Source organism: Alligator sinensis, unplaced genomic scaffold, assembly GCF_000455745.1.
Source record: "Alligator sinensis unplaced genomic scaffold, ASM45574v1 scaffold1232_1, whole genome shotgun sequence".
NCBI lineage: Eukaryota > Metazoa > Chordata > Crocodylia > Alligatoridae > Alligator > Alligator sinensis.
The window spans coordinates 277839-299188 of NW_005842537.1; the positions used below are offsets into that span (position 1 = coordinate 277839).

The 21350-nt window shown below is 45.2% G+C and overlaps 2 protein-coding genes across 2 annotated transcripts in view; both read left to right on the plus strand.

Moving 5' to 3' along the window:
- Nucleotides 1-5715: 5715 nt before the first annotated feature.
- On the plus strand, nucleotides 5716-12547 carry LOC112551636. The gene is made up of 2 exons (XM_025213555.1): nucleotides 5716-5866; nucleotides 10788-12547. The coding sequence occupies exon 2, from the start codon at nucleotides 10814-10816 to the stop codon at nucleotides 12545-12547; it is 1734 nt and encodes a 577-aa protein (XP_025069340.1). The 5' UTR covers nucleotides 5716-5866; nucleotides 10788-10813.
- A 162-nt stretch (nucleotides 12548-12709) lies between these two features.
- Nucleotides 12710-21350, plus strand: part of SLC5A7 (solute carrier family 5 member 7) — a 161352-nt gene continuing 152711 nt past the window's right edge. The window contains exon 1 of the mRNA XM_006031882.2: nucleotides 12710-12899. The gene's annotated coding sequence lies outside the window, so the exon portion shown is untranslated. The remainder of the gene's footprint in view (nucleotides 12900-21350) is intronic.

Below are 21350 nucleotides of genomic sequence, written 5' to 3' on the forward strand. Positions count from 1 at the left end.
TTCACACTTTATTCCCTGGAAGTCTCCTGATCTGCTCTGTTATGAAAAGTACATCAACAATAAATCTAGAACAAAATTTTTGAGCCCAGTTCTAAAGTACCCAAGTAAACTAGCTATATATTTTTTAAAAGCTGGCCCTCCGCATCCTTGGCAATAGCAGTTGTGCAGCACGTTAGACAATCAAAGCTTCTGAATGTTTGCTAAATGGGATAAAGAGAAGTATTTTAGGCATCAGTCTAGAAAATATTGGCCTTATTTTCCATCTCTTTTTTAAAAGCAGGTCATAACTTGGAATTTCTGGTTTTTAATAAATGTTGAATTTTCAAATTTTGCTGTTTCCCAAACCTGGAACCAATTCTGTTCAATGTTTTACCATTAGGGTGGCCATCATAGAGGACAGTCCAGTTGTCCTCTGTCCTCTAGTGATACGAAACCAGACATAACGGCATCGGGTTTCATATCACTAGAGGACAGAATAGCAGGAAACAGGAATGTCCTCTATGATGGCCACCCTATTTAACTTACAGTGGAATTTCATAAAATGTTTGTTTCAGAAACATGGTGTTTCCCAAATGAAATATGCTTTCCAGAAGCTGTCAGCTGCAGAATGAAGTTGACAGGAATTTTGTCAGTTCCATTCCTGGTGTTTCTTTGTGGCTAGCTGGGAAGCTGACCAGCATCACACCCATTTTAGTCAGCAGCTGCAGGGGCTTTCAGGATCTGCAATACCAGCAGGTCTGTAATCCCAGGTTCTTTCAGGGTCTGCAGTCATGCAGATCGCTCAGTAAGCAAAGACCCTAAGGTTACCAGGCGACTGGATCAGCTGATTGCCTGGGTTGCCTGGTTTTCAGATTTAATAAATCACCATACAAGCTAGCTCAAGTCTTTATGCTTAGGGAGTCTGCCTGATAGTTGCAGGCTGCGGAAGTCAGGGAGCCCAAGGAGAAAGCTGGCTCAAGAGACTGGAAGTGCTGGGCCCCTGGCTATAGGATTGTTCACAGGATGAGCCTGCCCTGGAGCAGGAGACTCTGGAAGCCTTTCCAAGGACTTCCAGGCATTTGATTCCATGCAGAGAGCCTGAAAGTTAGTATCCCAGTCTGAATTATGGCTCTCAGGCACCCATGCTCCTGGCCACACGGCGAGTGTCTGTGGTTGCCAAGTTCCCCATGCAGAAGCTCAGGCTCCAGCTGTCTCTGGGGCTCTCTCTCTGGGGCACTCCTGAGCTGTGAACTGTGTCAGATTGCTGTGAAGCCAGGTGAGCAAGCTGGCAGGAAACCTGCCCATGTTTCATTGGAAGACTCATCAGATGTGACATGAAATATTTCATTTCTGATGAACGGCGTTTCTGATGGAGAATACATTCACTCCAAAACATTCCGGCTGGCTCAGCGTGGGATATAATGCGAGAGCCTATTTAAAGTGAAGATGCCCATTGGCTGAAGCTGTATAAAACAACAACCATCATCACTCTACTTTAACAAAAGGAAGTTATTTTAATGTCAACAACTATCCTAAAGAAACTTGGCAAGCCCTGCAGTGTCCGGGCAGACTTATCAGTGAGTGAATGTGCTTGCAGTCGTGACTGCTGTATATGTCAGGCTTTATCTCCCATGTGTAAAAGTTGCCATGGCAACAGGAGCTCTGCAAATAATTATATAAATAATAAATGAAAGATTTTTATAAGCATGCATTAAAGCTGCACCTCTCATACAAGCTGCTTTTGTTACACAAATGTGAGGAAAAGTGTTGTGCGGAATTTTTCTGCATTTAATGGTTAAACTGAAGAAAGTAAATACAAATATTTGCTGGAAGTGAGCTTCCAGAATTATTGACCTAAGAGGTAAATATTGACCTATGTGAAGCACTATGTTTTGTAAGACAAGGAATGATGTTATGCTCATTGAAACAGGATGTCAGTAGCCTGATGTCGGGCCCCTCTCCAGGCAAGCAAAGGAGTTTGGAAGACCCAGGACGATCCCCGTTTGAAAGATTTTTCAGCAGGTATACAACCATAACAACCTTGCTGTGCTGATAGCTGTGCTGTGCTTTTTTGTCCCAAACCAGACACTGTAGCCATAGAAAAGGGACTTGGCTGGGACATATATAAGCTCCAGGGGACTCTTGCTAGTCTAGTCCAGCGAGGACCAAACTTTTGGCAGGTGAGCCATGAATTAGTCCTGCACCCTCCCCAAGTGCCACTCCAATCCCTTTCCCATGTCTGATCTGCTGCTTTACTTTCTGGTTCCTTCCCTGTGCTCCCTGCCAGATCTGCTACTTGGTTTTCTGCGCCCCTCCCTATCTGTCCCTGTGCTCCCTGCTTCCTCCCTGATATGCCACATGCCAGCACAGAGGTCGCCCTTGCCATACTTGGCATCTATGCCACAGGTTGGCCACCCCTGCTCTAGTCCATACAAGTGACTATCCCAGATCTCACAGATGGCGTAGCATGAAGCTGATGTAACACCATTTATTCACTGTTTCTCACAATTTGTGTGCCGAGCCTATCATTGCTCCCAGCCTGAATCTGACAACATGCATTATTCTATACATTCCAAGGACCATTGTCCTGTGGTTGCTCTTTGCCCAGGATCCTGGTTTAAGGCAGTTGAAGTTCCCCTGCCAAGAGGAACTGGGGAATTGGACTCTGAATATTTTGGTCAGAAAGACCCTGCAGTCTCTCTGTTATGTCTCAGAATGCATTGTTTAAAAATATTCTTTTAAAACTAAGAAATGGAATTAGTGCTCCAGGAAAAAAAAATACAAAGCTATTGTTCCAGGGTTTTGGTTGTAGCCGTGTTGCTGTAAGGACATAGGCAGGAAAGGTTCCTTGGGTAGATGTGATATCTTTTATTAGCCCAACTGAGTATTAGACTACTCAGTTGTTCTAATAAAAGATATCACATCTACCCAAAGAACCTTGCAAGACTATTGTTCAGCACTTAAAACTAATCAGGAGGAAAATGTGCATATGTTTACTGGATTGGTTCATCAGAGATTAATAATGTTTTTAGTAAACTCAGTGACTCAGAATGCAGTATTTACAAATGCAGTCTGATTGGTTAACATGATTCCAGATAATCTCCCGTATTTGTGATTAATGACTAGGTAAACATACTTGACTCATTTCAGTCAAAAGCTTTGACTGAAAATTTCAGCCAATTATGAGCACTGATTTTCTTAATTATTTCTTCCTGTTTATTTAAAGTTATAATGGATTTTGATAAATCTGCTATGAATAAATATAGATATAAAATATACAGTTAATAAAGATTACCAGGACTAATAACAGAATGGAAAGAAGATTCACTTTTCAGCGTACTCTAAAGGTCAACAAATTTGCTTTTTTGAATTAAGATGTTGAATTAGCTCCAAGTTTTGGGTTCTAAACTCAGGAGAAATGCACTGCCACCAGCTCCCTGCTTTTCATATTAGAAGCCAACAGTCTAATTACCTCCACTTAATGAAACTGTGTTGAGTTGTTAGATAGGCAAATCCCAAATCATTTAGAGCTTAAGCATGTACTTCAGCCACTATTTCAGACTGTAAAGGGCTGGCATAGTAGCCTTATGGTATAAACACCTGGTGAAACTTGTGGTCAGTTAGAAATTAGTTCAGATTCTTAAATGGTGTTAAGGGTAACCCATAAATAAAATGTATTATTGTAACCATCAGCAGTCCCTCACTATGACACGGACAGTCTTCCAGTAAAAAGGTAAGTAAGTAATGAATTTGCAGGTGACTGAGGAGATAGATCAGAGATGAATCAGGCCTTAAGTCCCCCAGGTACTGATGTTAATATCACATTTCTCAGATTGGCCTTAACGGTATCCTTGAATCTATTTTGCCCACCTCTAGAGCAGTGAGCATCAGTGAGTTTGGAATATAGGGCCTGTCTTGGGACCTGGTTTTCAAGCATCCTGTCCAACAGAGCTGGTGCCATATAAACATAACGTCAAATCCTGGTAGTATCTGCTTGGGCCAGAATGCTGTCATTCATTCTTATGTCCTTCCAACTAATATGAAGGGTTTTCTGAAGACATAATTGATGGTCACGCTGCAAAGCTTTCAGGTGTTTCCAATATGTACTCCAAGTTGCACACCTATACAACAGGGTAAAAATGACAACAGCCTAGTGGATGAGAAGTTTGATTTGGGTCCTGATGTCATGATCATCAAAGGCATGATTTTGGAGACATCCAAAGGCAGTGCTAGCAGATTTTATCCAGTATTGAATATGGTTATCTACATTTACTTTTGGAAAAGGTTGCTATCCAGGTATGGAAAATGTTCAACATTCTCCAAGGATTGTCCACTAATTATAATATGTAGAGGAGTAGCTGGTTGGTTTAGAGTAGGTTAGTAAGGTATCTTGGTTTTCATGACATTGACTGTGAATTCAATATTTCGTACACCTCACAGAAGCAGGCTAGAGTGTCCTGAAGCTTTTCAATTTAGTAGGCACACATGATGACACAATCTTCAGTGTGTTGGAGATCTTTGATTTAGAATGTAGCCAGTTGATGTTAAAGAGATTTCCATCCATGCAATACTGGATGCTGACTCCAGATTGAAGTCTATCAGCAATGAGATGTGGAATAGCTGTGATATAGATGGAAAGGAGGGTTAATGTGATCACACATTCTTGTTTGACTCCAGTTCTAATAGTAAAGGGGTCTGTTTCCAAGCTGTTGCTTAGGACAGTTGCTGACATGTTATGAAGAAGTCCGATAATGTTAACCAATTCTGGCAAGCATCCAAATCTTATCAGGATCTTCCATAGGACCTTTCTGTTGGTTGAATCAAAGACCTTAGTGAGGTCAGTGTAGGCCAAGTAAACATCTCACAGCACATCTCCTGCAGCCATGTAATAACAAAGACCCTATCTATTGTACTTCTGAGTAGGGGTGCAAGAAATGGGCCCTATTCAATTCAGACTTGGATTCAGATTCAAGCTGAATCAGGGACAGTGATTCGATTCATTGATTCAGATCACTGTCCCTGATTCAGTTCAGCCAAATCCGAATCTGAATATTCAATGCTGATTCAGAGAATGATCAATTCTGACATAGACAGCTTTAAAAGTTTTTTCTACCTACCTTGAAGTACCAGGCATAGCTTGTAAATGCTGAGATGCTGGGGTGAATGGAATGTCCCACAGAAGTGCGGCGGGGGGCGGGCTGTGTGCTCAGCAGCAAACCCGGAAGTGGGCCTGGAAGTGGACCCCCTGCACCCCCCAGCTGGGTGATCGGCTGCAAAGAGACCCTAGGTGCTCCCCAAATCCAGGAGGCAACAGTCGCCAAGCCGGAGGGGGGCCCCAGCGTGCTCTACCTGGTGGACCCAGAAGTGGACCAGAAGTGCTCCTGGTCCACTTCTGGGTCTGCTGCCGAGTGCGCTAGGGAGTCTCCCGTACTTCTGTGTGCCCCACCATCACAGCATTCATGAGCTGCCTGCTACCTAGAGGTATGTGTTGTGTAATGCTTGCTTGCTCCCGAGTGACCAGCTGTCATTTTGAGAAGTACTCACTGTTCAGTCCCAGATAAGCAACTGCAGCCAATGCGTAACCAACCACGCTTTCACCGTAGCTGTTAAGCACCACCTCAAACAATAGAAGCCAATTGGCTCACGGGGATACTGGCACTTGTGTCAGTCTTATAAAACAACCAGGAATCCGGAAGAGAACACTCCGGAGTCCGAGACTAAATGAGCAGGGTGGAATCTGGCCAATTCTATCCCAGTCTCACGAACGCCCACCGATATCCAAAACCCAGGGCGACCCCTCCGTATCCCGAACGAGTGATCTCTCCCAGGGGAGCGAATAACTGCAGTATCTGTAACAGCTGTAAGAAAACTGAGCCTCACTACCAACGTGAGTACAAAAATAAAACTTTTTGCATTTCGCTTTAAGTGCCGAGGGACTCTGCCTCTGTGTTATTACCTCCTCGTTCTCGCCCAGAGCGTTTAACTCCACTGCACGCGACAGGGCGACGAGGATGGGATCCCTGAGACGAGAAGAAAAAACACATGCAGACCCCTTAGTAAAGTATTGCCCGTGGGCCAACCATCAGCGGCCCCCACCGACCGATGCGGACGGCCTCTGGGCCCACATCGCCTACTACCAGGTCACACAAAATGGAAAGTTAGGGGGCTATTTGTCCAGCCAGCTGACCGACACCCTCACACACCAGCCCGGGGCAGCCAAGGAATGGGTGGTGTCCGGGCTCAGTCCCGCTGCGCTTGGGTGCCTCCTATCATGCCCCTCTGTCCTGTATCAGCCCCCCAACGTAGTGGCGGAGGTCGAGCTTACTCGGATTAAACCAATGGGTGGGGGTATCGATCGTGCACCCAAAAAAGAATTCGCCCGGTGTATACAACACCTCAAGACAGGAGGAGGCTGTGATACCCACCCCGACAAGTTCCACTGTCCGGCTATCATCCCGGGAGGGGCCGAAAATGAAATATTAACTACCTTGAGGGAGAACCTAGAAGAGGAGGGAAAAAACTCTTCTAAGTGGGGCGGACAAAAGTGGGACAAAGGAAAAATGCTTAATATCTTGTTTCGTTCCTTTTCCACGCTGATGAGACACGCTGCAAATCAAGCAAGTCTAATACAGACGCTCACGAAGATGGCCGCCGACCATGCCGCGGCCGCACCTAAAGATGGTGCCGAGGTGGCAGCGCAGGGGTGGGGAGAAGAAGAGGCGGGGACCATGAGTAACAAAGATCCGCCCCCCTCACCACGGGAGGCGTTCCCTGTGGCGTCAGCCCCTCCCCTCGAGGCGGAAATCCCCCCCCCTGCCCCCCAAAATATCCGCTCGGGGATCACGAGAATCTAGACATCGATATGATTGCTCCCCCCGTACACGCTAACCCGATTGCCATCACTAAGGCCGTAATAGACCAAGCGGGAACCCAGACGACCACTACCACGTATCGTTCCCACTCAAGGGGGGAACTACAAGACCTAGCGAAGGACACCAAAATTCAGCCGGGCAAAACCATCGCCATCTGGCTAGGACGATTATTGCTAGAACATGGGTCAGAATCAGTTGATTATGAGGAGTGCACGGTGCTTATGCGTCAGCCGGCTTGGAGTGGGGGGGGCGTGTGTCGACACGGACAAGCTGTTCGTAACCAACGCTGGCCCATACCCTTGCCGGCGGCTACCATCCTGGCGTTTATGGTCCGCGCCCATGCGTGGCATGCGGACCCGCCCCTCACGCCCGCACCTACCCAGCTTCTGTACGTCATAGCGGGAACTAGCTACTTGACCTGGAATACCTCCCGCAGACCCTTAAACCTTACGCATCAAGAATCACACAGCGCCTGGCCTCACCGCTATTGCGGAAACCCGGCAAACGTTCCGGTGTCTTCTTCATCTATAGAGTCATGCTTGGAACTATACGGAGGTCCCAATACCCCCATGTTCCGGCTTCTATTAAGCCCATTGATTGGAGAACCCCTCGGAAATGTTTTAAGCTCCCTAGGAAAACTGACGAGCACCCAGCGAGGACCACACATGCAAAAGGTTGCTGCTGCCACAACACAATGGCCGAATACACCAGACAAACCCCGCTAACCTCACCCGGGACCGCCGGAGCGATCTCCGGAAGAACGAGCCATGTTTGGGTTCCTTCTCAACAAAAGCAGCCTGACTAAGCACAGATCCGCCATCTGGGGGACGTGGCCCAACGGACCTTGGCGGAGAGACTGGGCTTTACGTTCCGGTCAGGGGATGCCCAAGAAGTAAAAAACAAGTAGCGGCCGCCAAGATGGGCTACGCCGGCCGCGACCTCACAGATGACCGCCCATACGCTACCTTTGACGTAAGTGCAACTTCTTCTTCTCACGCTATCCCCGTTCGGTTTCTCCTAGACACGAGTGCACAAGTTAACGTGCTACGCCCTGAAGTTCCCCACGTACGCACATCCAAGACTTTGTTCGTCAGGGGCCTTCACGCGACTTCAGCCACCACAGTGGTAAAATTTTTCATCGCACCCTACCCCCTCTATGCAGTTATGGGCGACCTTAACATCTTAGGCGTCCTGGCCATCAAAGCCCTAAAATTTAAGCACGCCATTTTTTCAGCCCTTCCGTTAACTATTACACCAGTTACAAAGCATCAACCGCAACTGAGCATCCCTATGGCGTGGCGTTACCAACCCATCCCCACATGGCCGGCACTACAGCCCAAAATCGACACACTGCTATGGGGTTTGGAGCAACAAGGGCGCATTCAGCCGGTCAATGCCTCGACCTACCTATCTGCGGGCTGGGGCATCCCCAAACCCAGTAACCCAGACGACGCCTGCCTAGTCGTGGACTATCGCCAAGCCAACCACCGATGTGTACCGCTCCAGCTTCCGGCTTCACGCACAATTATGGAAATAATAGATGCTATAACAACCGTTCAGCGCGAGGGAGAGTGGTTCGCGACCACCATTAACTTAAAAGACATGTTTTATTCCATCCCTATAAGTGACCCACAGGGGATACTTAATATGTGTGTAGGGGGAAAGATGTACACCTGGGCAGTTTGCCCACAGGGTTACCATAATGCCCCTGCGCTGGCCACTGCAGCCATGGGAGAGACATTGCGCACCTTTGAACCCCAACGCCCGCCCCACGCTCACATATGGTCCTATGTCGATGACATCATTGTCCTCGGTGCTGATCGCGCCAGCGTTCAGGCCACCACGGCCTGCCTCAATCAACATCTACAAGATGCGGGATGGACCGTAAATGCGACAAAGTCCCACCTCGAGTCCACAACGGACGTTACATTCCTGGGGACTCGATTCTCCAGATCATTCTGTTGGGGAACCACACATGGAACGGACGTCCCTCCGTTGGATGTACACCCAAGCACCCTAAGGGATTTTCAGGCCCTGCTTGGCTGCTTAAATTGGTTTCGCAACTTTCTTACACCCGACCACCTTCCTCTCTTACAACTCCTACAACAACAAATCCAAAAAAAGACTCAGCGTCGTTGTCCCTGGACACCCAAAGACCAACGCAACCTCGTCGCTTTATTCACCACGGTTCGAGAAATGAAGCTTCGGGCCCCGCCGATGACTGCGCGACTGACGATCTCAATAGGATATACCACCGCTCACCTTTGGTTCACTGCTTCCACTTCAGATCAAAAGCCTTTAGCTTTCGCGGGTCACAAAACCCTCCAATCGCATCAACATCGATACCTGGGAAAAATTATGTTAGCTGCCCAAATGGCAGAGCACTTAGCCCCATCGCCGGGAACACTCCTTGGGCCAGAGGCGAGCCTGCTTACCTCCCTCAACCCCTTCCGACCCCATCAGGAGTTCCAGGGGACTCTTAAAACTTGGACTGGCCTCGTTTTATGACATCAGTATTATTGGTCCGGCTGGGCCCACTCTGACGCAGAGGGATTTCCCGACCCCACCGCTGTAGACACACCCGCCAGGCCTGTTTTATATGGTACGACAACTCCAGCCTGGATGGCGGCCGACAGTACCACTCGAGGCGACGGCCGCTACGGATATTACTGCAAGCCGTGTTACGATGTCCACGTCATCTCATCCAATCTCGGTCCTAACTCAGCACAACAAAATGAACTGCTCGCTTTCTATAGCGTTTTAGAACATTGCCTCGAACGTCACAATGGCACCTCCCGGTACCTGTCATAGCCATCGACTCCAAATATATTTACCATATCGCCACGGGTACCGCCGACCCCTCCGAGAATTAACTGCTTTGGGAGGACATCTTTCGGATTCTTCGCCACTTTGTTGTCCTCCCTATGCTCAAACATACCCGCTCGCATCGACCCAACACCGACCCAATACATGCCATTATTGATAAGTTATTGGCCGCCAACTCTCAAAATGAGTTCATCGAAGCATGGCCAAGGAGGTTCGAGCGGTTTCTACTGCTACAGCGGACTATAACACTTTCTTATCCTGGCTTCACGAGCACTGGGGTCACCCAGGACCCCAAAAAGCCAGGCGCACTTGGCATGCCCAAGCACCAACAGGACCTGCACCCTCATTAAAAGATTGGCAAGATATCTCACAAGCCTGTATAGCTTGTGCCCAGAATAAACTGCATCCACATCGGCACCAACAGGGTACCTTTGATCCCGCCCTCTTTTCCCCTGGAAAAACTTGGCAACTAGATCTCCTCGGACCCCTTCCGGGAGCCAAGTCGCTGAACAAGGCCCTCGCTATAGTAGACCTTGGCTTCCAACAGCTCCTTGTTCTCCCCACTCGTCATTCGAATGCCCCTGCCATCACGACGTGCCTAAACCATGCATTTGCCCGATGGCAGGTGCCCCATGTCATTCACTCAGACAGCGGGCCCCCATTCACCTCCAAGGCACTGGACAACTTCGCCCGGGGACGCAACATACAGTGGCACCATCATCTTCCCTATCATCCACAATCTAACGGGGTCATCGAACGAGATATCAGTCTTTACAAGGAACACCTTCATCTTCAGGGAGGGGGCTCCTACAAAAATTGGACCAAACACTCCGACCTGGCGCCAACCCCCTTTGGGAGGACCGCCCCGCCCTCCCTTGACCCCCCTGGACTCCCTGCTATGTGGCCTCAGACCAAGTCTGGGTCTCCATTCCCGCCGCAAACGATCACCGACCTGTCCCTGTTGCAGGGACAATCGTACAGCCCGGCGAATTCCCTAATACTTAATTTCTCTCCAAGCAGCCTCTCCTCCACGCAACGTCTTGGCTCACCACAACTGGCTAAGCCATCGAACAGACTTATCTCCTGTGGCTCTCTAACCCCTGTCCGTAGTTGTTATATTTTTCAGATCCGTCAGCATGATGCCTTTTATAGCTGTGTATGCGTGTTGTATCCTGTTGTTCCCGACCGATTGGGCCTCGACCAACCCTCAGCGGGCGCCGCCCAACCCTCAACGCGGACGAGACGCCAACTCACCACAAGACGCCAGCGCACCGCCGTTGTCCAACACCGTCTTACTCATGTTGTCTGCTTGGGCCGAAACCCTCGGCACCGCCACTAACCGCTTCAGTCTTACCGCATATCTCCGTCTCCCCCTTTCCGTTTCTGATCCGGTGCTTACCCCCTATCTTGAACCACTCAATGTTCCAGCCTGGTTCCGGGATAGATCCAAAGATAATCCCCCGTCCATTACTGTTTACTACAACTGGGGGTCCCGCAAGTGGGTTCCCAGAAACACAACCTATACTTGGCCGCCGGGTATCACATTTGCCCATCTACACACGACCACACGGAACTGTACGTCTACATCCACTGATCACGTAGCAGGAACTATAAGACCAGGTGTTCCTCACTCAATTTCATGTTCTCAGGTCCCGTGGGGAATCAACCCTCGGGGCATGAGCTGGTCCAGGTCTGATAATTCTCTGGCCTGGAACCCACAGGCCCTGACTCCCCCTTGGTACCTCGAACTTCCACCTTGTACCAGTCCTTGTGCCAATTGTTCAGGTGCTCATGCTATTTGTCCACTCAGACCTGGCCCTGTCCCTCAAGTTACCCTTTCATCTTTTCATAGACCCCCATCTCTAGTTACCTGGAACGCATCTTTAGCTGTCAACGTGTCCGAAAATTCTACATGGCATTCTTTTTTCTACCCTATTTTACGTGTGGCATTAATGAGTTCGGCTTGTCATGGCACACGACTCATCCCCTATAGACCTCCACGCGCTTGGCAAGCGTTTTCTTTTTTGGGCGACTGCACACAGTTGTCTACCCCTGCTCCATTGGGACTACTGTGGGCCTGCTCTGATGGCCGGCTATATACCGCCTTGCCAGCCACCCTTACCGGCATCCAGTGTTTTCTCACCCACGTAGCATTGTGTCCCCCCTTGTATGCTAATACGTATTTACCCCACAGTCTCTTTATACGCTGTCACCGGCCTACTCGTGAGCCCTACCCACACCAGGAGACGTGGAGCCAACTATCCTGGCATAAACGTTTATGGGAAACCATAAAATGGGGAGCCGAGTCCCTCATTCCTGGATACGGAGAAATCAAGATCCACCTAGCTCTCGTACAACTCATCGAACAGGTAGAGGAACTCACGAATGCAACCCGCACAGCGATTCAGCTACTTAACCTCCAGCTTCAAGCCACCTCTCAAATGACTTTACAAAACTGCTTGGCATTAGACGCAATTCTTCTTCAACAGGGTGGACTTTGTCAATACCTCAATCTTTCTCGGGACCATTGTTGTATTGCTATCCCCAGTGTTTCTCTTCCCTTATCTCTACAGGTCGGCAAAATGAAGGAAATCGCAGCAAAGGTCAACCGTCTTTCGGGTATAGGCCAAGGTTGGCTGTCAGACCTTTTCCGTTGGTTTGGATGGGATACGTCATCATGGCTCCTCAATTTGCTAATGCCCCTCATTACGCATTTGTTACCAATTGCCGTCTTCCTCTGTTTTGATTGTTGGATTTTACAATATCTCAAAACAAAACTAACCTCGCTATCTGCCTTTGTATATACCCGCTTGCCGACAGACCCCAATTTTATTGATCCCGATCCCATTGTTCTTGAACCCCTCTCCTAGTACCTCAACAAAATGTCTCACTGGTCAAGGGGGGATGTTGTGTAATGCTTGCTTGCTCCCGAGTGACCAGCTGTCATTTTGAAAAGTACTCACTGTACACTCCCAGATAAGCAACCGCAGAGTACTCACTGTTTCTTATAAAACAACCAGGAATCCGGAAGAGAACACTCCGGAGTCCAAGACTAAACGAGCAGGGAGGAATCTGGCCAATTCTATCCCAGTCTCATGAACGCCCACTGATATCCAAAACCCAGGGCGACCCCTCCGTATCCCGAATGAGTGATCTCTCCCAGGGGAGCGAATAACTGCAGTATCTGTAACAGCTGTAAGAAAACTGAGCCTCACTACCAATGTGAGTACAAAAATAAAACTTTTTGCATTTCTCTTTAAGTGCCGAAGGACTCTGCCTCTGTGTTATTACCTCCTCGTTCTCGCCCAGAGCGTTTAACTCCACCGCACGCAACAGTATGTAGAAAAAACATTTAAAGCTGTGTCTATATCTGAATTGCCAAATCTTTCCAAATCTCTCCGAATCAATTTGGAGGATTCTAATTAAATTCAGAGAGATTAGAGGGTCCTCTGATTTGATTCAGATTCAGAGATTTGGCCACCAAATCGTCCCAAATCTCTGCCGAATCGAATCAGGGACCGGAGCTTTGCACAGCCCTACTTCTGAGTGATCTGCAACCATGCTGGCACTCAGGTATAATCTTTTGAGTGAAAAAAGTGAGTCTTTTATGGAGAATGCAGGGGAGGCTACCACAATGCTTGCAGCAATCTGCTCTATTCCTTTCTTGATTACAGTAATGATTATGGCATCTCTGAAGCCACTGGGAATATGTTCTTGTTTCCAGATTTTCATAATAACAATGTGTCATGGGTGAGAGAGCTTTTTTTCCACCTTGATTATAAATTTCATTTGGTATTAGCCATAAGTAGAATGCATTATTGTTGTCTAATCCCAGGGTGACAAGTTCATGGATGAATATAGCAAGATCTGAATCCTAATGATACAGCTACATGCCTATTGTAATGTATAGCTAGAAACAACATCTATGCCACTGATCATTCAGGAACAGCATCAAAATGAGCAATAAAACATTGTTGTGCTTGTCATTTCTGCCATTTCTTCCACCTGATTCTCAAGACTTCTGAATGTGATATGTCCTACAGCTTTTGTTGTGTCTATGGTGGCTTTAGCTTAATGATCCCCAGAAAGGATTTGGACCACCTACACAAAGGCATAGCTATCAATTTTTGTACCCTTCTTAGTGGACGCCAAGCACCAGAGAGAGGAGGAGAGGTTGGAAGGATTACCTTTTCACACATGGACTGCTGCTGATACTGCAAGATTGTAAGCTGCCCACACAAAGGCTACTACTGCCATGGCCCATACATCCCGTCAGTTGGTGCCAGGGCCTGTTGCCCTGCTCTCCTACCCCTAGTCACACTACTGCAGCTGCAGGAAATTGCTGTACTGTACATTTCATTAAACTAGGCAAGCAGTGACAAATTGAAGTCTCATGGGTTAGCAGGGAAGATTACTTCACTCATTAAATCATGATACATTTAGTTGCAAATAATTCTGGATTGTCTTTATGGAATTGCTGAAAGAATGGTGAAAGAAGAGTACTTTCTTTTCCAATTTAGTTTCCTGGCATGTCACCTCAGTGAGGTTCCAATGTACATCAGAAAGCTAGCTTTTTTTTGCTTTTTTTTATGCCCTCATTTGCCAAAAAAATGCTATGCTGAAGGCAGAAATATGTTAGCATGAGAATGAAATGCCACAGAGACCAGGTTGTCAATGTATTTTTATATATGAATTGTTTCCAGATCCCTTTGTTTTATTTAAACTGATCGTACCACTGCTCTAACCTCTTCCAAAATACCGTAGTGCTGGTAGAGGTCATACCCTTTGCTAACTGACAGCTCACTTGTCCCTTGGAGAAAAGGAAAACTGCATCTCAAGTGTAAGAAGAAAATCATAACATAACAGGTCTAGAACAGCCTGAATTTGATCAAGCCAACTAGGAAAGAATTCAGTGTATTACCCTACATTTTTTCCTATTCCTACAATTTTTAAATAAATCTAACTGATTTATGTTTGACAGTGTCCTCTTCCCCAAATAACTACTAGCTCATGCACTTTTGTATCCTGTATACAGTTCAAATAAAGGTAGTAACTTACTGGTTTTAAGAGTGGAATAACTTAGGGCCCCCTTTCTTGCAAAGGAGCACAGAAGAGACTCAAGTACAGTGAGCAACAGTATTGAATTATTTATTACCACAGATTTTCTTCCCTTTACTGTAGCACTACAGTCTAGTGCCTGTACCACAATGCTGATTCAAGTAACAGTCTGGTAATAGCACATATGAAAACTGCAAAGGTGAAATAAGCTTGTACAGATCTAAATCAGGGAAAGTTAGTGGAAGGGCAAATCCTGCCAAAAATGTTTGTATGTATAGTAGTTATTTTCTGTTGCTCATTAGGAAAGCTTATATGGAGGAATCTAGCAATGAAACTTCGATTTTAAATTTCTCTAGTAGTCCAACATGAAATATTTATACAGCTTCAGCCGCATTGCATCCACTAAATGAGAGCAAATGTAGTGAACTCACTTTACATTTGTTTCTCAACACATCAATTTTAATGGAAATCATGCTTATCCTATTTTTAGTTCAGTCTGGTCTAAGCAATGGCACATTTTTACTGCTATGTTTGGCCTTCAGGTGGCAACTGTAATCACCTCTGTGGTTGGTCACCTCTTCACATTACTGCTGGTGGTGTAACTTTGAAACATGATAAATCTCAAAAGAAACATTTTTGCTTCTTAAAAGCATATGGTTCTTATCCCTTCTTTTATGGATCTGGATGAGAATTGCATGATCATGTCTGTTAGCTAATGCAAATATTTTGAGGGTATTCATGTCCAAGTATTAATTCAGCAGTACTAATTCAGTGATTGTTTGGTAAAAATCAATTTTAACTTATTTCATATGGAAAGTCTCCCATTGAACCTCTTAATGCTTGCAATGAATTTGTATATTTATCATGACTTCAGTGATCAGTGTAGCATACCATCTTTTTCCATAATAAAGTCTTCACTAGTAGAAGTCTTTTGCCTAAATGTTAAGTGACTCTGCTGCCTCAGTTTTTGGGCACAGACAGAAGTGACAATTTTTGCCCAATCTGGCCACAGAAAGCCATTTGTAGCTGTGACCAAACACAAGTGCACAGCTGCAGACCACTTAAAAAATGGCCAATTGGGTGAAAATCTGAACCCTCATTGCATGAGGGGTAAGACAAAGACTATTCAAAACAGACTGTCTTCTGTAACTTCTAACTGCGCTGCCTCTCAGCCTGTCACTATTTTCAGAATGGGAGTGGGGAAGGGAGGGAGTTTAGTTTTTCAGCCCCCAGGTTGGAGGGTGGAGCAGGTATATTGGCCCCCCACCCCGAGGTTGGGGGAGGGCTCCAATTCACCTACCCCACCCTCCAGCACCAGCTGAGGACCCCCTAGAGCAAGCTCCCTCTGCTGTCCTTCCCCCTTTCCAGTCTGAAAACAACCCAACCTTGCGGGGAGGAGGGGCCATTGCTAGGGGAAACTGCCTGCAGCCTGGAAGCCAGTAGCTAGGTTTCCTTCCCCCCTGGAACCAACAGTGAACTTCTGTTTGGTCCGGGGGATCATTGTAACACAGAACACTTCCTGCAATGCATTCTCAGTTACAGTGGGGAGCTGCACTTCTGTCTTAGTCACCTAATTTCCCATAAAAGCTGCATTTCACAGTTTTCCAGTCATGCTAGGGCAGTGGCAGTACCTGTGGTGGGATGCTTCAGCAAGTACCGTGGAGATCATTGTCATTTAGACTATAGGCAGGGGTATGAGAGGGCTTGAGAGAGCTGGAGAAAGCCATAAAAGCTGAGTTACTGCATGTGAGAAAGTACGTGCTTTGTTGACCTGGTTTGGCTGGGGCACTTGGAGCAGGTAGATTTCTGCAGGATGAATTTGTCCTTCCACCTGCCAAAAGGGCAAATTTCCAGGGTCTTTCTACTGATGTGAATGGCAGTGAGTCTTTCTAATACAGGTTTTTAGAGCCTAAAAGAAAACAGCAGTAGCTCCTTCAATCAATAGAATGTATCAGACTAACTTGTCCGTGATATAGTCTTAATAAGCAGATGAGTTACAGGCTTTACCTTTACAGAGTTCTGTAAAAATCTGGAGGGATTTCTGGAGGGTGGGTGTTTGTTTGTTTTTTTATTTGTTTGCATACCAGCTCGTGTGTACCCGATTGCTGGTGAAGTTGTCTGCAAAAACTGGTGGGGGGAATTGAGTACTAAAAATAGCCATTGTACACATTTATAGCAGGTCAAAAAAGCAATAATGAAACTTTCATCTTTTTTTTTTACATTTTTAAAAATTATGCTGAGATTTTTTTCCAAACATGCTACCCAGTAATCTTAGAAACCAGAACAAATTGGACAAATTACTAACACAAAAAATAGAAAAGAAAAAGAAAATCTATATTCTTAGTAGAAATCAACATTTTGATGTAAATATTCATTTAAAAAGATGTAGAATAGTCTGACCAGATCTATAACATAAATGGAAAGAAAAGAGGTAAAGAAACATCCACTTGAAAATGTATGTTTTTAGATGGAAGCTATTTACTAAAAGAATGATTTTGTAAAGATGGACTGTTCTACTCTGAAATATGGACAGTTTCCTATCTTAAGATGCTTTTTTAACAATTTCAGATTTTGAACTTCAAATTTTTTTCTTGGCCCCCAAAACTCCTCATCATAGGCATTATAAATCACAGAATCTTGTTATGGTCTTCTGTTTCACTAGTATCTATTAGTAATATTTTATAAATACTAAAACACATGATTTACAAATATTATTTGTCATTATTATTTTGTTTCATGAAACATTAATTTATTCTTACCCATTAAGTCATATTGAAGACTTAAAGGTGATTGGCAAATATTTTTAGAAGCAAGACTATAGTACATATATGTTGAATATCCCACATCAGAGAGAACATAAGCATACAGTGTAGGATTTTCACTTGCCATTAATCATTATGGGTGCCTATACATGTGCGGAGAGGCTGCTTTGACATACTGTAATTACAGCACGTCGGAGCAGACTCGATTAATAGTGTCTGTTGGCGGGTGGTAATTACCGTGGCTCCAGCTGACTCCAGTGTCATGTGTATCAGCATCCCCGCACTGGAAAATGGTGGTAGGGGTGCTTCAACTAAAGCTTGTTCTACAAGTTTTAGTTAAAGTGCCCCAGCCACTATTTTTCAGTGCAGGGATGCTGATACACGTGATGTTCTGGGTGCTTTAACTAAAACCGCTCCTAGAGCTGCTCTAATTAAAATGCCCCACCCTTCCCACTCCTGGAGCACGTGTATAAATGCCCTATAGTTATAATGAAGATGAGGATCTAGCTCATAGTTTTTAAAATTGCCCATAAATTATATTTAAACTCAAAGGGTTGGAAGGCAATATCCTGCACTTTACATCTGTAAAACTCCTGTTTTTTTCTGAAACAACTAACATGAAAGAGAAAAGTCATGCATGGAAATATAGAAACAAAAATGAAGTCTCTGTGGAAAAATACTTCTTATAAAGAAGAAAGATAAAAAACACCTGCTAAGAGGAAAAATAACAGTATGATACTATAGACTGAACTCTGCCTTCATTGGATTGCTTTTCAGAAGGGATAAAAAGCAAAAGGCAAAAATAGCTCATTCTTTCCAATCATATCTGCTCCTCCCAAGATGTCTGACATGCTTTTTTTGTACTTTCAGACCATCTACACATTATTTTCACTTTTGATATAGCCTAGTGTTGTAAGGGATATATGGAATACTGAACTCTGCATGAGACAGGTATAAAAGAAGAAAATGTATCTTCAAACGGTGTGCATTTCATTTTATTACTGGTGAACTAAAATTACAAATTCTGGTCTCAGATTCTCATCTTCAGCCCATAAAGAAGTCAACAATGCCAGTGTCTATTCTTATGCTGATTTGAGATAAATATTTTTACACACCTTTCTCAAACTTTCTGCTAGTTTTCCTTCTTTAGTGCAATTCTTCCCATGGAACATTGTTAATAATGAGATTATTTAAATATATAACTGACATGTATCTAATGGTGCCCTAAAATATGAGTTGAATGTTTTCCAAAGGAAGCTGCAAAAACCACACTTCTATGGGCTACACTATTTAGATGCATATGTGCCAATTAACAGATACTTAGGCACCTTAGATCTAATTTCAGAAATCGTAGAATCATAGAAAATTGGGGTTGGAAGTGACCTCAGGAGGTCATCTAGTCCAACCCCTGCTAAAAGCAGGACCATCCCCAACTAGATCATCCCAGACAGAGCTCTGACTATCTGGGTCTTAAAAATCTCCAAGGATGGAGCTTCCACAACCTCTCTCAGTAACCTGTTCCATTGTTTTACTGCCCTCCTAGTTAAGAAATTTCTTCCCAGTATCTAACCTAAACTTCTCTTGCTGCAACTTGAAACCACTGCTCCTTTTTCTGTCATCTGCCACCACTGAGAACAGTCTAGCTCCTCTTTCGAACCCCCTGCCAGGTAGTTGAAGGCTGGTATTAAATCCCCTCTCAGTCTTCTATCTTATAGACTAAAAGCCCAGTTCCCTCAGCCTCTCCTCATAAGTCATGTCCCACAGCCCTCAAACAATTTTCATTGCCCTCTGCTGGACTCTCTCCAATTTGGTCACATCCCTTCCAAGTGGGGGCCCAAAACTGAACACATTACTCCAGATGTGACCTCACCAATGCTGAATAGAGGGGAAGAATCGCTTCCCTTGCTCTGCTGCAACACACCTACCAATGCAGCCCAGTATGCCGTTAGCTTTCTGCTGACTTATATTCAGCTTATTGTCCACTGTAACTCCCAGGTCCTCTTCTGCAGAGCTGCTGCTTCTGTAGCCTCCTTTTCCTTTCTTAAATATGGTCACTATGTTTGCCCTTTTCCAATCATCCGGAACCTCTTCTTATAGCTATGAGTTTTCAAAGATCATGGCCAGCAGCTCTGTAATCAGATTAGCCAACTCCCTTAGCACTCTAACACCAGGTGCATCACATCTGGCCCCGTGAACTTGTACACATCCAGCTTTTCTAAATAGTCTCTAAGCTGTTCTTTCACCACTGTTGGCTTCTCACCTCCTCCCCAAACTGTGCTGCCAGGTTCTAGTCTGGGAGCAGACCTTCCCTGTGAAGACTGAGGTGAAAAAGGCATTGAGTACTTCAGCCTTTTCTGCATCATCTGTCGCTAGGTTGCCTCTCCCATTCAGTAAGGGACCCACACTTTCCCTGATCCTCCTCTTGTTACCAAAACATAATCATTCTAAACTCAAATTGAAGTCAATGGGAGCTGTGGATGTTCAGCATCTATAAGTATCAGGCTCAAAATCCAGTATTATTTCATGTTTAGAGCCTAATTCTAATCTTGTATCAGTTTGGCACCAAAATGACACTAGAATCATAACTATATGGTACTGACCCAGAATCCAAACTAGCCTATATATTAGATAAGAAGGCATTTGTACTTTTATTGAAATATGATATACATCCTCTCCTTCTACTTATTAGAGATTGATAGGAGATTTTGGTTGAATCAGGAGTGCAGGGTTGGGTCCTGTTTAGTAATGTTAGGAGTACAATAGAGCTAAAAGCATATCTCCTCTGTTAAACAGTTAAGCATAGAAGTTCTTACAGTACTAAAAATATATCCCTGAGCAAATGGTGTTACACAACATGCATAAAGGTTGCATTTGGACATCGAGCTTTATCATGAATTCAGAGGTACCTAGCAATTAAAGGGCAAAGAGCTACCCAGAACTATCAGTTATGTCAGTCTCCCACACTTTTTGGTGCTCTCTTCATAGAAGGGATGCACAGTAGAAAAACCATTATTAAAGGTTTACCTCTTTGCTCTGCCAGCATCCAGCTGCTAGGTTGCCCAACAAATGAAGGCTATTATTATCACTGAGGCTGACTTTGGAGATGCATCTCCATGTTTCAACAAACAGTTAGCAGTGGAGTGAGACTTACAATGGATATTTACTGTAATACTGGCCTAGATCCACAGAGTTCAATAAAACTTAGACCCAAAGATATGATCCAATATATTTAAGGCTAATATAAGCAAAAATATGATCCATTTTTCTAGAAATAGCAACAAAAAAATGGAAGAATAGATCAAATTAACCTATTAACATATTCTTTAATTATTTCCATCAGGTGTATCAGTGCACACGGTTTATATGCTAAACAAGCTGTCCAATCATTCCAGTGGACTAAAGTGAGCACCTCTTCCTCTTACATACAGAGATTTTTTTAAATTACTTCTTAGATCATTGGATGCACACAGATGCATATGCACCCCCTGAGATTGGCTGTACACTGCCTGGAAACACCAGCCAGGAAACTGGAAGTGCCAGTGGAAGTGTACTTCCAGTTTCGCTGCTGGTGATTTTGGGCTCCGTGATCAGCCACTGGAGGAACCGCCCCATCCCCTGGTCAGCGATCAACCACTGGGGACCCGTCCCCCTGGTTGGTGATCTGGTGCCCCCCCAGACTCGGGAGGCACCAGACTCCCATGTCTTAGATGGAGCTGCTAATTGTTTCAGGAAAGGAAGCTTTTTCATCTTTTGACACTCTCTCCTTGCAATATTTTTTCTAGGTATACTGAAGTGGCAGTTAATGGGGATGCTTGGTCCTGTTTTGGTGTGTTTGGATAGGATGGTGCTTCTG

What these genes read in the sequence shown, in the direction of transcription:
- LOC112551636 (XM_025213555.1), top strand. Translation starts at nt 10,814, where the DNA reads ATGATGCCTTTTATAGCTGTGTATGCGTGTTGTATCCTGTTGTTCCCG.